The sequence below is a fragment of the Taudactylus pleione genome, unplaced genomic scaffold (genome assembly GCF_031769625.1).
Source record: "Taudactylus pleione unplaced genomic scaffold, aTauple2 ptg000032l, whole genome shotgun sequence".
NCBI lineage: Eukaryota > Metazoa > Chordata > Amphibia > Anura > Myobatrachidae > Taudactylus > Taudactylus pleione.
In genome coordinates, this window is record NW_028284434.1 from 48,623,881 (window position 1) to 48,641,545 (window position 17,665).

At 46.7% G+C, this 17,665-nt stretch overlaps 1 protein-coding gene across 2 annotated transcripts in view; it reads left to right on the forward strand.

The window, feature by feature from the left end:
• Positions 1 to 17,665, forward strand: part of IFT140 (intraflagellar transport 140) — a 114,700-nt gene that overhangs the window by 28,500 nt on the left and 68,535 nt on the right. For both annotated transcript variants that reach the window (XM_088452080.1, XM_088452081.1), the window contains exons 12-16: positions 802 to 893; positions 8,940 to 9,067; positions 9,291 to 9,408; positions 13,483 to 13,601; positions 17,296 to 17,458. In XM_088452080.1, the coding sequence (XP_088308206.1) occupies positions 802 to 893; positions 8,940 to 9,067; positions 9,291 to 9,408; positions 13,483 to 13,601; positions 17,296 to 17,458 (620 nt within the window). The remainder of the gene's footprint in view (positions 1 to 801; positions 894 to 8,939; positions 9,068 to 9,290; positions 9,409 to 13,482; positions 13,602 to 17,295; positions 17,459 to 17,665) is intronic.

Genomic DNA, 17,665 nt, shown 5'->3' on the forward strand with positions numbered 1-17,665 from the left:
GGTGGTCATCATTTTATTGGATTATTGGCAGTAATGTCAAAATATGTTAAGCAGTTTGAGGTTTAATATCTTAACATTTGATTAAATAAATCAACATTGGATGTTTAATTAGCAACACTGCTGGTTTTTATTTGTTTGTGCTTTGCTACCATACTGTAATGCTGGGTACACATTGGCTGATATATTGGCCTATCAATTAATTGGCCAATTCATCTGCTGGTCATTGGCCAGTGTGTACAGACAATATGTCTCTGAACCGCGTCGTTCATAGACATCTATCGCATTGGCTGTGCTGCACAGCCGATAGACAGATATGTCTGCAAGTGTGTACAGGCGGTTTGCAGACCACCCGTACACACACAGCAGCGGCCCTGCCCCCGACCCGCCTTCCTGCCAGCGGGACCCGCTGCTCCTGGATAAATGATGGCCGTTCAGTGTGTATGAACGAGCATCATCTAAAGATATATCTGCAGATCACTCGATCTGCAGATATATATTTCAGGTGTGTACCCACCTTAAGTGCTGGATTGATATTGATATTTAATTGTCCATGCCCTATTCTTTTCCAGCCACTGATCACTGCACATGTCTTTTAATTCTAAACACATCTAGCGCCCCAGGCAATTATTTTGTTTAGAATGTTTACCTGACACCCTAATGTTTGTTGAGGGTTATGGTTACACTATGCTGTTGGGAGTCTAGATGCTACCTCAAGAGAACAGTACTAAATGCTTCAAGTCCTGACCATCTGCGCTGCTTGGTAATGTTACTGTGTGCCATATGATCATTATCTGTCTTTAGGTTCCTTTGCATGTGAGTCTCCTGTGTTGGCAGTACACGAGGAGAACATTTACACCGTAGAGCCTGGTAGGGTCCAGATCCGTACTCTACAGGTAAGTTCATATATAAAGATTGTTTTAATCAGCTATACACTGGATTTATCTCTACAGTTATGTCACTCAAGGTCTTTCCCACCTTCACCACTGCCTATTAGAACAACAGCAGGACGTGCTTGATAATAACTCTGCACAAGGAAAGCAAGTCCTGTGATTAAAAACTACAAAGAGACTTTATGCACTGTTGCTGTGTATCATATCTTCAGATAATTGAAAATAAAGAGGGTCATTTTACTCACCCATCCCTTTAAAGTCACAACCATAATCCACAGGGGTTATGCACCATTACAGCAACCAGACTCCATCATGATAGAACATGCCTATTTTGGGCGCCAATTATCAGGAGATCCCTACCAATCCCCTCTCCTATTCTGTGTATTATATCCACAACTGCTCCACTTCCTACATTATTATTTTTTTTATATACCCTTCATTTAACAGAAACCTCATAAACACTATATTGGTGTAAAGTGAGATCACCACCACAACAGGACTGTTGAGCAGTATGGTGTATGTGCCTACCTTATATTGTTTTCTCACATCCTCTTCGGGGGTATAGAGGGCACAATGCAGAATTTGGCTACAACTACCTCTGCATAACCTCTCCTAGCAATAGCGCATACCTTCTTCTCTAAGTGCCTTAGCAGTCTAGGTGCGTTATCGGTGGCTGCCTAGGCAGCCTTATTCTTTTCCTTTTATTTCTTTTTTTAAGTTTTATTTTCTTAAGTTTTTAGTTTTGGTCCAAGTTGGTTTTGCCTTTTAAATTATTACCGCTTTACAAATGCGGACTAGCTCACCGGAATAATGCACGTTCTTTTAGATAAGGCCCATAAGCTCCTACAAAACAACTTATCACACTTGCAGAATAATTTTTTAACTCATGAAGGTCGGGCTAACCAGATCTACTTTCACATCAGTAATATATGTTTAATATTAAACACAAAATAATTGTTTATTTTTATTGCATGGAGGAATGTTTGGTTTTTAAAGAACTAGCAATTCCCATTGGATCTTCTCTACTCAGATACTCTTTTACCTTATGTAAAGGCACACGGAACGATATTGCCAATGATTTGGCCGATACTGACGCATCAGAACGACCAATCGTCCATATCGTGCCATGTGTATGCACGACATTTGTACATGCAGGAAGATCAGGCGATGCGACTGACGATCCCATGCAGCACTATGTGGTGGGGGCTGGCATATCGGGCGGTCGGGCACCGAATCGCCCCGTGTGCACGGACCTCCCGATATGTCGGCCTGGGATCGTGGGTCGCACCGCTGGGTACACAATCGTAAGTCTTCTTGTGTCTATTGACAACAAAAGCACAATGTTACTAGTCTTATTAAATCAAAAACAGGAGCTACAGAAGTTTAGCTTCATTTAAGGTACCAATATCTTGAAGGAGATTCTGTGTCCCTCAATAGATCCTGAGAAGGCATTTTGGGCCTGATTCAGACCCGCTCGCAAGCGGGTCGATGGTCCCCCACTGTGCATGCGCACGCCGGAGCCCCAGGGAGCGACGGCAGCTCCGTCGCTCCTAGGCTCACTACAAGATGGGGCGGCTGTCGATATTGATTGACAGCTCACCCCGTTTTGTAGGTGGGGAGGGGGGGTGTCTGTGCAAACGGAGGCGTTCCCGAAGGAACGCCTGCCATTTGGGGGCGGCCCCACTGACATCACGAGTGATGTCAGTGGTGAGCTTCCTGCTCTATTAGAGCCGGAAGCTCAGTGGGACTTGCGGCAGACGAGACCCTACCACAAGGGTCTCGTCGCAAGCCCTATGGTCGAGACCATTGCGACCATCACCTGGCCGCTCGTAAAAGCTGTGGGTGGTCACCCACAGCTTAGCGAGCGGCCAATAAAAAAAAACAAAAAACGCCCTGATTCAGAGCGAGCGCTCTGAAAGAGCATCCGGTTCTGAATCAGGGCCTTTGTGTATAAAAATCCTGTTTCTACTTCAGGGTCCATAGGGTATCCACAGGATACCTTGGGGTATAGGTGTGACGTCAGTCGCAGGGCACCAAAGAGTTAAGCTTTCAGCCTCCCAGGATGCACTAGGTCCCCCTCCTATACCCCGCCCCGGGCCAAGGCACCCCAGTTTAGTTTGGTGCCCGGCCGGAGTCGGGTGCACCTGTTGGAGTGGGGGCTAGAAGAGCCCCTGAAGCTTTTTCTTCATGCAGCTGTGGCTGCACATCTGGATGAACAGCATGGACAGTCAGTCCTGATGTCCATGCTGTCTTCCCTACACCCCGCCGATACCAGAACGCCGGTACTGATCCGGGGATGCTGGTGGGCGTCTGGGGTCACAGCTAGCGGTGACCCCAGATGCTCCGGACCATGGCCGGATTCAAGGGGGACAGAGGTAAGCAGCGGGGTCCCGTGGTGGGTCCCCGCTGATCACATGGTCCTAAGTCCCCAGGCAGGGGGCTCCCTGGGGACTGGCTGCAGCGTGGAGCCAGGCGACCAACCTGCGCTTCCACTACCTTCCTGGGACAGCGGACCGCAGCAGAGCGGTAGCGCTGCGGCGTCCCAGGGGTTAAATGCATGCCAGGGGAGCGCGCCTTCCCTGTCTCACAGCCGGCGCCTCCCCCGCTGCACACAGCCCTCTCTGCACTGTGCTGACTGGTCCTGTGTCAGCGCTCCTCCCCCAGGCCAGCTTCTCTCTGCTCCTCGGCGGCCATCTTCTCTGCAACGCATGGTGAACGCTGCTGGAAGCCTGGAAGGAAGCATCGTGGTCTGGGTCCCCCCGCATACCTCTCCTCCGCTGTGGCTCAGGTCTGTGTATGCAGCGCTGTGTCCTACCAGGCCCTGTGTCTGTGTAGTTGAGTGATCAGCGCTGTTAGTGCAGGAATTGTTATTTCTCTGCATTGTATGTGACTGTGCTAGCGCTGCTGCCTGTAACTTTATCTTCTCAAAACTGTCAGCTTTATTACTGTCCCTGTTCTTTCTGCTAAAGCCCTTGCAGTGCGGTGCTGCAGGGTGGTCTCTCGCCTATTTAATACTTAATTGGTGAGAGAGGTCACATACGTGGTGCCATCATGTCTGAAAGTGATTTTCCCCTCCGGCTACAGTGTACCACGTGCAAAGTACCGTTAGCGGAGGGGGAGGGTAGCGCGGAGGGCCTTTGCCAGCAGTGTTTGTCCATGGCGCGGCCTATTACGGTTACAGCACCGGTACAGGAGCCGCCCTGGGCTTGTTTCGCTCAGGCGTTAACAGCTTTAGTGGGCCAGTTAGCTCCGCAGCCCGCGTTTACTCCGATGGCTTTGTCCCAGCAGTCTGTGGTGTCGTCACCCATGCAGGGGTTCCCACGACAATTGGTGGTACCCCACAGTCTCCCTATTTCCCCGCTCCCGGGTTCTCAGGAGCCAGCGTGGGTTAACTCCCTGACGAGTTCTGTACAGCACTTGTCGGATGTGTTGCAAGGGGAGTCTGTGATGCAGCCTCATAAAAGGCCGGTGGCGTCCCTGTCCGCTCCTTATGAGGATGACGAAGGGACGTCTGATGATGGGGAGTTTCTGGATCCTTACGATCAGGAACCTCTCCATACTAAGGACGCTGATGCTAAGTCCAAAGTATATATTCCTGGACTTATTCGGGCGGTCCGCACAGCCTTGGTGATTGAGGACGAAGTTCCCCCAGCGGCTAAATCTAAGTATGCCTTTTTCAAAGATGTGAAGGGCGATGCCACAGTCTTTCCTCTTTCGGGTCAGTTGGTGGACCATTTAGAGGAGGCGTGGAAACAACCTGGCAAAAGATACCAGCCGCAGAGACGCCTGGCGGTGGCTTATCCGTTCGCGGATAATTATTTTGCTAAGTGGGAATCCCCTCCACAGGTGGATTCTCACGTGACCCGTCTTGTCCGTAGTGCCACATTGCCGATGCCATCCATGTCCTCCCTTAAGGATGCTACGGACCGCAAGGTGGAAATCTGCCTGAAGTCCGCTTATTCCCTTGCAGGGGGGGCAGCACGGCCGGCTATGGCCATTTGCTGGGTTGCCAGAGCGATGGAGCGCTGGGCGGATTCATTAGAGGCTTCTTTTGAATCCGACTGTCCGGCCGAACAGGCGGAGTTGATTGGCAATCTCCGTGATTCGGCCACCTACATCAACGAGGCGGCTCTAGACATTAGTACTCTGGTGTCTAGAATTTCTTCAGCAGCGGTAGCTGCTCGTCGCACCTTGTGGCTGCGATCCTGGAAGGCGGACGCAGATTCCAAGAAAGGTCTGGAAGCGTTGCGGTTTACCGGAGAAGTTCTCTTTGGTTGGATCTGGATAAGATTGTGGCCACGCTGGCGGCAGCCAAATCTGCTTGTCTCCCGTCGGCCGCTGCTCCTTCTGGTTTTGGACCATCGTCCTTTCGGTCATCTAGGGCCCAGGGCAGGCCCAAACCACAGTCGTTTCCTCGACAGGCTGGCCCTAAGAAATCGGTCAAGCCCCGGAAACAGGCATGGAGTACCAGACGTCCGGCCCCCAAGCCAGATGACAAGCCTGCGGCCTGACGGTCCGGGCCTCCCTTTGGGGGATCCCAGGGTGGGAGGCCGCCTGCTGCAGTTCGCCCGGTGTTGGTCGGTCACTACGACAGACACTTGGGTTCTGGAGGTGGTCTCCCACGGGTACGCCCTCTCCTTCCGGCACAGACCCCCGGCTCGATTCTTCACCACGGGTCTACCATCAGACCGGAACAAGGCTACGGAGCTGCGGAAGGTATTGCACACTATGCTCCAGGCTGGAGTTATAGTGCCTGTTCCATTCTCCCAGAGGGGCCAGGGTTTCTATTCAAATCTATTTTTGGTACAGAAACCCAATGGGTCATATCGTCCGATTCTCAACCTCAAAGCACTCAACAAGTCTTTGCGTTTCCCAAAGTTTCGGATGGAGACCCTACGGTCCATCATTCTGGCGCTGGAACCTGGGGACTACATGGTGTCATTGGACATACAGGACGCTTACCTGCATGTCCCTATTCTTTTGCGCCATCAAGAGTTCCTTCGGTTTGCAATCCGCAGCGACCACTTCCAGTTTCGGGCGTTACCTTTTGGCCTGGCGACAGCACCACGTGTTTTCACCAAGGTGATGGCGGTCATGGCGGCTTCTCTGCGGCTGCAAGGAGTCCGCATGTTGCCGTACTTGGACGACCTGTTATTGGTGGCAGGATCTCCAGAGCTCCTGTTACACCACTTGGACCTGACCATTGCACTGCTGCAACGGCACGGCTGGCTAATCAACTGGCAGAAGTCCACTCTAATCCCGTCTCGGAGGATTCTGCATCTTGGAGCCTTATTGGACTCGGGACAGCAAAGGATCTTCGTGACGGAGGACAAGATCTCTGCTTTACAGTCAAGGGTGCGCAGTTGTCTGCACAGCCGCCGGGTGTCCTTACACTCGGCGATGAGGTTACTGGGCTCCATGGTGTCGGTGTTCGACATGGTGGAATACGCCCAGTTTCACTCCAGACCTCTGCAGCACCTGATCCTGTCAAAGTGGAACGGGCTGCCTCAGTCTCTGAAGTTCCAGACGATTGTGCTCACCCCGGAGGTTCGCCTGTCCCTTGCGTGGTGGTTAAAGACGACCCACCTCAACAAGGGACGTCCGTTCTGGGTTCCAAATTGGGTCCTGTTGACAACGGACGCCAGTCTTCGGGGCTGGGGAGCAGTTTCGGGTCCACACTTGTTCCAGGACAGGTGGACGCCGACAGAAGCGGAGCTTCCAATAAATATCTTGGAACTCCGTGCGGTCTTCAATGCTCTCCTGCAGGCACAGCGGTTTCTCCAGGGTCACCCGGTACAGGTCCAGTCGGACAACGCTACCACCGTGGCCTACATAAACAGGCAAGGAGGAACTCGCAGTCGGGCGGCTCTCGTAGAGGTCTCTCGGATCCTGGTTTGGGCGGAGCGCAATCTTCCGGCCATATCAGCGGTCTTCATCCCGGGAGTGCTAAATTGGGAGGCGGACTTTCTAAGTCGCCAGGACGTTCATCCAGGGGAATGGTCCCTGCACCCGGACGTTTTTCAACTACTGGTGGACAGGTGGGGTCTTCCAGAAATCGACCTCATGGCGTCCCGGCACAACAACAAGTTGCCGGTGTACGGGTCTCGCACAAGAGACGAAGGGGCGTCTCTGGTGGATGCTCTGTCCGTCCGGTGGACGTTCTGGTTCGCATACCTGTTCCCTCCAGTCTCCCTTCTTCCACGGGTAATCCGGAAATTCAAACAGGAAGGAGGGACGCTCCTGTTGATAGCTCCCGCGTGGCCCAGACGGCACTGGTTCTCAGACCTTCAGGGTCTGTCTGTGGACAGTCCTCTGCGGTTGCCGCTACGACCGGACCTTCTGTCTCAGGGTCCTTGCCTTCACCCGGACCTGACTCTGCTGTCTTTGACGGCGTGGCTGTTGAGACGGCCATGCTGAGGTCCCAGGGGATTTCCAGCTCTGTGGTGCGTACCATGTTACGAGCTCGGAAACCGTCTTCCGCGAGGATATACCATCGCGTGTGGCATACGTTCTTCCAGTGGTGTCGACCGAGAGGCTATGCACCGCGGGAGTTTCGTCTGTCTCGGATTCTCGCCTTCCTGCAAGCGGGACTAGATCATGGGCTTCGCCTTGCTTCTTTGAAGGTACAGGTTTCGGCCCTATCTGTCTCGTTTCACCGTAGGATTGCTACAATCCCGGATGTGCGCACCTTTATGCAAGGTGTTCTCCGTATTCAGCCGCCCTTTGTTCCACCTGTGGCGCCTTGGGATTTGGCTGAGGTCCTGAGGGCTCTCCAAGGACCGCCGTTTGAACCACTGGGCTCAGTGGATATTAAATGGCTAACAGCTAAGACTGTTTTCCTTCTGGCCATTGCTTTGGCCAGACGTGTTTCTGAGTTAGGGGCTCTTTCTTGTAGACCCCCTTTCTTGGTTTTTTATGGGAACAGGGCAGTGCTCCGCACTCGGCCCGAGTTTCTTCCCAAAGTTGTTTCCCAGTTTCATGTTAACGAGGAAATAGTTGTTCCGGCCTTTAACTCACCGGGTCTTTCCGTGGGTGAGGCCTCTTTGGATGTTGTGCGGGCCTTAAGGACTTATGTTGACCGCACTTCTTCGTTTAGGAAGTCGGACGCTTTGTTTGTCCTCTATGGCTTCCGTAAAAAGGGTTGGCCTGCTTCAAAGCAAACTTTGGCAGCCTGGATCCGTATGGCTATTTCTGAAGCTTATCTTCATGAAGGCCTACCGGTCCCTCCTTCTCTGAAGGCTCATTCCACTAGGTCTGTGGGTCCTTCGTGGGCAGCTCGACGTGGTGCCTCGGCAGTTCAGATCTGCAAGGCTGCTACGTGGTCCTCTGTCCATACCTTCGTGAGGTATTACAGGTTTGACACCTTCGCCTCTCAGGATGCTTCCTTCGGGCGGCGGATTCTCCTTTCTGCACAGGAGCGTCCCCACCCTTAAAGGATACTGCTTTGGGACATCCCCAAGGTATCCTGTGGATACCCTATGGACCCTGAAGTAGAAAATATGAGATATGGTAAGAACTTACCCTTGTTATCTCTATTTCTACGAAGTCCATAGGGTTCCACAGGACTCCCGCCCTGTCGCACCTGTGCTGCAGATGGGCTTTGCTCTGGTCACCGGTTTTCCGTCTCCCTCTGGTATGTGTCCAGATCTTTGTTCTCTCTCTTCCTTCTCCTCCTCCGGCCTATGGCTTGGTAACTAACTGAGGTGCCTTGACCCGGGGGCGGGGTATAGGAGGGGGACCTAGTGCATCCTGGGAGGCTGAAAGCTTAACTCTTTGGTGCCCTGCGACTGACGTCACACCTATACCCCAAGGTATCCTGTGGAACCCTATGGACTTCGTAGAAATAGAGATAACAAGGGTAAGTTCTTACCATATCTCATATTTTTTATCTTTTTATTTTATTTTTTTTTCTTAAACTACTCCACCAAATGTCTTTTTGTATTGTACTGACTTTTATTTCTCCGTTGATTACCACATCCTGGTGTATGAGATGGAAATCTATATAATTACATTGCCTGCGGATGTCAGCCTGTCCCACTTATATTACAGGGCACAGTGAAGCAGCTGCTCCCATTCTCCGGGTCAGAGGGGAACCCGTGTGCACTAGATATATGCGGGGACTTCCTGGTGGTCGCCACTGATGCCGCTCACTTCAAGCTCTTTGACCTTACTAGAAGGTAATTCAGTCGTATCCTTTCCATCTAATAATGCAGATAGTGACAATATAACAGCTGCTATCTGACCAGAGACCAGTATAAATCCAGTCACCTATCTGAGGGGTAAGCAGTGTCTATAAATAACTGGGACAGTAGAATGCTCTTATCCGGTCCTGTGACTGATTAGACATTGTCATAGTACAGGCTACAATGTGATTGTGCTGTCTTTTTGTTTCCTCTAAAGGGAGGCCAAAGCCCATAGCAATTGTATAAACCTCTCTGAGCTGGTGCCAGGACTGGGTGGCATTGTGTCCATCAGGTGTAATGCCAATGGCAGTAAATGCAGCATCCTTGCCAACAGGGTAAGAACAGAATTACGCTCATAATTGTAAATGGCATTTTTTTAATAGTTGAAATCTTTTGATATTATTTTTCTTTCAAAGTGCGCTTCACCTTATACAGCACATTGCTCTCATGAAATCTCTATCTTACTAACAATAATAATATATATATTAATGTTTTAATAAAGTGACGGGAGATATTCAATTGTTGGTGCTGCTGGGCACGAGTACACATTAAAGTGGATCTGTCACCAATCCAGTGCAAAGATAACCATAGGAGCGCCGTATATGTGGCGCGGGATATGTGGCGCGGGATATGTAGCGCGGTATATGTAGAGCTGGATATGTAGCGCGGGGTATGTAGCGCGGGATATGTAGCGCGGGATATGTAGCGCGGGATATGTAGCGTGGGATATGTAGCGTGGTATATGTAGAGCCGTATATGTAGCGCGGGATATGTAGCGTGGTATATGTAGAGCCGTATATGTAGCGTGGTATATGTAGAGCTGGATATGTAGTGCGGGATATGTAGCGTGTTATATGTAGAGCTGGATATGTAGTGCGGGATATGTAGCATGGTATATGTAGAGCCGTATATGTAGCGCGGGATATGTAGAGCCGTATATGTAGTGCGGGATATGTAGCGTGGTATATGTAGAGCTGGATATGCAGTGCGGGATATGTAGCGTGGTATATGTAGAGCTGGATATGTAGTGCGGGATATGTAGCGTGGTATATGTAGAGCCGTATATGTAGTGCGGGATATGTAGCGTGGTATATGTAGAGCCGTATATGTAGTGCGGGATATGTAGAGCCGTATATGTAGTGCGGGATATGTAGCGTGGTATATGTAGAGCTGGATATGTAGTGCAGGATATGTAGCGTGGTATATGTAGAGCTGGATATGTAGTGCAGGATATGTAGCGTGGTATATGTAGAGCTGGATATGTAGTGCAGGATATGTAGCGTGGTATATGTAGTGCGGGATATGTAGTGCAGAATTTTGTACTATGTTGTTCTTTTCAAGTGTTTCAACAAATATTTGCTTTATTTTATCTATTTAGTGTAGTTGACAAAAGATACAGAATATTACAGAGCAAATGCATAATGTATCCAACAAAGTGCAAACAGTACACTGATCCACAGAAATGATTTGCAAAACACAGCAGATAGTCAACCAGTTTTTATGTGTTAATAATGTCGTAGCAGGAACATCTACAGTGAGTCAAATAAAATTAAGCACAAAAAAATACTCTGGGATTTTTGTTCTCAGCCCCATAGGGCTATGAAAGATTTTAGCTGGAGCCCCTGTAATTTCAGCCAGTCCCACTTATCAGTATACTATATTAATGATAATTACAAATAGTGGAAACCAGTAGAGTTGCAAAGTATCTAAAGCTCTTTTATCCATTTTCCCTAACTTAAAGTTACCATGAAAGCAGTCTTAAGACAACCTATATAACACAGATGTGCTCAACCCACACCACACCGTCATTGATTATAACATCAGCCCAGAACACACCTCCCACGTTACTTTGTCTGTTCCCCTTTGAGTCCAGTTCATTATCCTGTAATGATAAGCTCCCTATTACAGTCATCCTGTCAGAGCACCACTCTGTAACCAGGAAATCCCCCTAGAGTCAGCCACTTACAACAGCCGCTGCCTCCTGGGGAGTGTTGAGGCAGTTTCTCTCATCCACTATGGCTGGGACGTTTTGCTGGCGAGGGTGGTCTGGTCCCCTGTTCTCCTCCTGGCTGTAGTTCTCTGCTGCAGACATCCCTTGTTGCACTCTCTCCTGCCTGGAATCATACAGTTTGGTGTCGGGTCAGCATGGAACTTTTTGTGGCAAGCTGCTAGCTGGCCCATCAGGAGACAGCTTGGCTGAGGGCGGTGCCAGGCTGCCGTGAGCCAATCAATGCTCTGAGCAATGTTTTCAGACTTTGATATGCAGATAAGCAGCCAAGAGGGTGCTATGTTTAAACAGCTACTAAATGCTGAGGAATAGTGAGATTTATTGACTCCTCATTGTATGTAGGATCCAATCTTTGGCGCCCACAGAATCCAAGCGCCCTAGACTGCACCTTGATCTGCCTATTATTTAATTAGGCATTGCTTGGAACCTCCCTCTGGAGCTAGGTCGCCTAAGCCCAGTCCCGGCCCTGGTTTGCTGTCTAAAGCGGTTACCGCTTTATCATACGAGATCAGACCGGTCAATGAGCTTTACATCTCAGACTATGGTGTGATAGAGATAAATGCATCACCATGCAACTTTAACTGTTATTGGGGGAAATGTACTAAAGCCTTGGAGAGAGATAAAGTACCAACCAATCAGCTCCTACCTGTCACTTTACAGGCTGTGTTTGAAAAAGACAGGAGCTGATTGGTTTGTACTTTATCACTCTCAAAGGCTTAGTACATCTCCCCCATAGTATTAATTGAAAGACAAGTTTACTGTTAGCAAGTCCGATAGGTGAGCTTTCTTGACAGGCCTCTGTCCTTATGCGATAATTCTCTACGCCAGTGGTTCCCAAACTGCTTGCGATGGCACCCTGGGGTGACGTGGGGCACTTGCACTGGTGCCACGGGTTGGTGCACCAGGACCATATCAAATTATTTATGGTCAATGTGATCAGCAAAACCAGAGGTGGCAGCTGCCAATCATAATATATGTAGACAAACAGAAGCACAACCCTGTCCACCACCACATGACTGAACCTAAGAATGAGAGCTGAGCACAGTTTACTTAATTTAATAATCTTTTCAGAATTTCCTATTAAGATACTTCCGGCCTAGGGGTGCCCTGGAAACATATGCTGATACTCCAGGGTGCCGTGATTCAAAAAAGTCTGGGAACCACTGCACTGCAGAATTATAATACTGCAAATGAATAATATAAGTCTCAGCATTGTTGTATGTGGAATAGAAATCTCTGCCCCCTGGGTGTGGCAAGTCTCTATCACCTGATGTTCTAAGAAGAACTAAGAAGCTAAGGTGTATACCCTATAACTTAGGTATTTCCCTGGGTACTAATCATGGTTTTATAATCTGGGATGTTGGATGATCCTATACGGTATCCCACTGCTGTAGTACTTCGCTAACCTAGATTATATTGTTGAGAGTGCAGAGTATATAGACTGTAACCCTGACAGCAATTATTAGTTTGCCTACATTAGTTCCCGGATTTCATTAACTGTTCATTACTTTGCTTCTTTTAACCAATTAGGATAATTGATACATTACATTCTTAAAAATTTTTACCGTGGTGTGTTTAAATGCACTCATCACTAGGAAATTCGTGTAACCTGCAACAGAAATGCAGGTGAAATAAGAGATCACTGATCCCTGTAGCCATTTAACAATAATACATTGTCATTCAGACATTAATTAACATTACAAAATTGCAACCTGCACTAAAGGAAACACCAATTGTAGTATTACACTTGTATGTATTTGCTAGAGATACATTTAAAAAAAAACATTTATACATTTTCTCCTGATTTACATTGCACAGAATCTGTATTTTTAACTGTGGGATTGCAAATGATCCTAAAAAAATGTATTCTGAATTTGAGCTGCAAAGTGACCATGCTTAAATTAAACGCCGTACGTGTAGAAGTTATATTAGTCGTGATAAAATAAGATGTTGCATTGTACCACAAGATGGCGCTGTTCATCAGTCATTTCAATACTTACATTTACTGTATAGTTGAAGAAAGCTTTCAAGGCACTTGGCGGAGTTGGTACAATGCATTGGATATTTATACTTATTAGAGAACCTTCTTAAATAGATGTATTTGTGTGGGGCTAATAAAACTGGTGGTTTTATTCGTACACTTACAAAGGCTTGCATGCTCTTGCGTTAAGGATGCACTGGGACATGTACTTGCACAAAAGTAAACACACATAAAACATGTTTTAGTATTTTCATTACACTACACACTCCCCAATAACCCTCTTTTACTTCTTTGTTAGTCTTTTACATCCATAAACGGTATCATCTTTCTTGAAGAGGGTCCAGTCGGAATAAAATTAAGAAACCATGTGTTTGTGGGTAATACAAACATTATATTAAAACCAATGTATTCTTCCCCCAGGCTGATGGTAACCTAGACTCCAAGATGTACTTCTATGATGTTGAACTAGATACAGTAACATTTTTCGACTTCAGGAATGGAGAAGCAGAGCAAGGAGATTCCCTATCCAACTTGGACACGTAAGAAACTTTAGTAGTTATGGGCTTTAGGGGGGTTATCCTCCACCACACCAGGAAGTACCCAATCTCCCCTGTGCAGCAGCTGAGTTTGGGTCCATCCCTACGAAACCTATTTTGAAGCATAAGTAGAATTGTTTAGGGGTAAAGATTTAATGCTGGACAACTGGAGCAATGGGAATGACTTGCTGTCCGTGATCAGGTATGTAGTAAGGGTGGCCCTGATTGGAGGGGTTCTGCCACTGTCCAATCAATGGAGGTACAGGGACCTAGTGAGGCGTAGTTGTCCTAAAGTGACTAAAGGTGCCTATCCACTAGACCACAGGTTCTCAAACTCTGTCCTCAGGACCCCAAACAGTGCATGTTTTCCAGGTCTCCTCACAGAATCACAAGTGAAATAATTATCTCCACTTGTTGATCTTTTAAAATGTGTCAGTGAGTAATGAATACACCTGTGCACCTGCTGAGTGACCTGGAAAACGTGACCTGTGTGGGGTCCTGGGGACCGAGTTTGAGAACCACTGCACTAGATGATTAAAATGAGCGATTGAACGATATCATTCGATAATCGTTTGAAAATCGTTTGCAGATTGTTTAAAACATTGGTCTTTTAGACATCTATCATCGTGCAAACATACTGGTCAACCTGACGATAACGTCAGGTTCAGCATGTTTGCAGCTGATTGATTGTGCCTACACTGAACGACTGCTCGTTCAGTGTAGGCACATCACAGACTGACAAACGACTGCACAGTTACAATGTCGTAATCATGCATTCTTTTGTCTGTCTTCTAGTGGATAGGCACCTTAACCCTTCCTTTTATGTCTCTGTGAAGAGGGCTGTAAGTTGCTGCACACTTAATACATTTAGTTTATTTTTTAACTGATGAAATTATCAGCTAGCTGAAATACTACCTAACCTACAATATTAGTAGCTCTTTTATATAAGCCTACTTATAACAGGCACCAATATATAAATGTAACAGTTTTAGCAGTTTATCAAAACTAAAGATATTTGAGATAAAGTTTTGCAACAGTCTTCATGCCAGTAACCATATTAAAGGACACTGCATCAGCCTCTTTTCACCACCTATAGCCAATAGTTACTACTGGCAGGAAACCATAGCTTGCCCACAACTGCTCCCTTCCCCTATAGAATCCACTTCAAACTCCTCACCTTCACCAACAGATGTCTCACCCACTTCTTTCCTCTCTACATCTCCAACCTCATTTCCCTACATATTCCATTATACCCTTTCTGGTTGTGCCAGCAACCGCCACCTCACCTTGTATCTGGTAACCTCATCTCCTGCTTCCAAGACGTCTTCCTTGCTGCTCCCTACCTTTGGAACACTGTCCCTTATGCTGTCAGACACTTCCCCAGCCTGCAAAGCTTCAAGGGTTGCCTAAAGACCCAAAACCAACCTTTTAATGAAAGCCTACAAGTTCAATGCCTAACTCACTGGTTCATGAAGTTATACCAGTCCACTGCCTAACCCACCTGTTCATGAAGTTTTCCCACCCACTTGTCCATGTAAGCCTACCGATCCAATGCCTAACTCACCCGTTCATGAAGTTTTCCCACTTATCACCTAACCCACTTCCTACCACAGCCTACCAATCCGTCTAACCCGATAAGATAAATTGGTGTTCTTATATTTAGGGGTTAATTAATAATTTGTGCCAATACAGCATCTAAAAACAAAGAGATTACTGTCTAATCCTTACAATGGTCAAAGGAAATAGAGTCATAGATGTCAATCCGCCTAACTCAACTGCTCATGAAAGCCTACCAATTCTTAACAGTTCATGGAGTTATACCAATCCACCGCCTAACCCACCTGTTCTTGAAAGCGTACTAATCCACCTCTTAACCTACCTGTTCATTAAGTTTTCCCACTCACCAACTAACCAACTTGTCCATAAAAGCCTACCAGTCCAACGGCTAACCCACCTGTTCATGAAAGCCTACCAATTCGCCAACTAACCCATCTATTCATGAAGTTAAATTAATCCTCCGCCGAGCCCACCCGTTCATGAAACCCTACCAATCCACTATCTAACTCACCTGTTTATGAGTTATATTAATCCACTACCTAACCCACCTGTTCAGGAAATTATATTAATCCACTATCTGACCCACCTGTTCAGGAAGTTATATTAATCCACTACTAACCCACCTGTTCATGAAGTTATATTAATCCACTACTAACCCACATGTTCAGGAAGTTATATTAATCCACTACCTAACCCACCTGTTCAGGAAATTATATTAATCCACTACCTAACCCACCTGTTCAGGAAGTTATATTAATCCACTATCTGACCCACCTGTTCAGGAAGTTATATTAATCCACTATCTGACCCACCTGTTCAGGAAGTTATATTAATCCATTATCTGACCCACCTGTTCAGGAAGTTATATTAATCCACTATCTGACCCACCTGTTCAGGAAGTTATATTAATCCACTATCTGACCCACCTGTTCATGAAGTTATATTAATCCACTACCTAACCCACCTGTTCATGAAGTTATATTAATCCACTACTAACCCACCTGTTCATGAAGTTATATTAATCCACTACCTAACCCACCTGTTCAGGAAGTTATATTAATCCACTATCTGACCCACCTGTTCAGGAAGTTATATTAATCCATTATCTGACCCACCTGTTCAGGAAGTTATATTAATCCACTATCTGACCCACCTGTTCAGGAAGTTATATTAAGCCACCGCTGAATCCATGTGTTCATGAAACCCTACCAATTCACTGCATCATCTCTCTTATACCTTCCTTCTTGGTCACCCTCTGGTGTTTCATGTTATGTCAATTACTTTACACTGTATTAATCATGCTCTATTATATTATGTAATGTTATATCATGTGATTGTTATCCTGTCATGTCCTAACTGCTGAGTGGTGCTGCAGATGTTTTGTGGTGCCGTATAAATAAACAATGATATTAATAAAGTAAATAAATATCTTAAGTTACGTAAAAGTATGTAGAGGACACCGAGGTAGGGAGAACCCGTGCATGTCTGAAGTCGCGCCTCCGTGGAGAGCCGCTGGGTCCTAGTGTCCGGCGGCTACTGTGGTAAACAGAGGCAGCACGGAGAGCGCCTCTAATAGGAAGGTCATTCTATAAGGGGCTTCCAGTATCTATAAGCACAGCTGTTCTCTTGTCTGTCTTATAAATGCAAACTTGGTCCTGGGAGAAGCTCACTTTGTCTGTCGAAAGTCCTATTTTAATCCTGCTTTCAGCAGGCATATGTAGGTGAGTTTGCTCATAACATCCATCATTTTTTTTAATTTATTCCTCCTCCTGCCTGTAAGTGGGTATTTATTTATTTTTATACATTAACGTTTATTTATATGGTGCCATAAAATTCTTTTGCTCTTTACATTAGTAACGTAGTACTAAATCAAGACTGGTTATTTACCGACAGAGAGATAAGAGGGTCCTGCTCACAGGCTTGCCATCTATAGGAAACAGGAATGTCATACATGAGGTTACATGCTGCATTACTGCACCCACCCAGATTACAGGGGTAGAATATTACAATGGCTCAATTCCTAGTTCCTATATGTTGCAAACATGGCTGGAATTGCAGCTGCCTCCAGAAAAATATACATTATGTTGGTGAATAATGGTTAGATGACGGCAGGTTTATCTCATTAGTTTTTGGTTTACAGAAACCTCCCAGAGAACACAAAACTTCTGGATCGCATTCCTATCAGTCACTTCTGGGACCAAGGTGAACCCCGGCTCCTAGCGTGCGAGGCAGTGCTGGCCGTCCCGCATTCACTGCACCCATCACCAAAACACAACCAGCTTATGGAGGACAATGATGGAAAGGTACTGTACAAGGGATCACAGGAATACGTCCTGTATTTCAACCAGTAAACTGAAGAATGAAAACTATAAAGGATATAGCATATGTGCAATGCAATGATAGTAACTATCTTTTTTTTTTTTTTTTTTTAAATTCAGTATTTTTTATTGTTTTTAAAATAACATACATTATACTAAAAGAACACAATACACCAAATATAATGTGGCAGA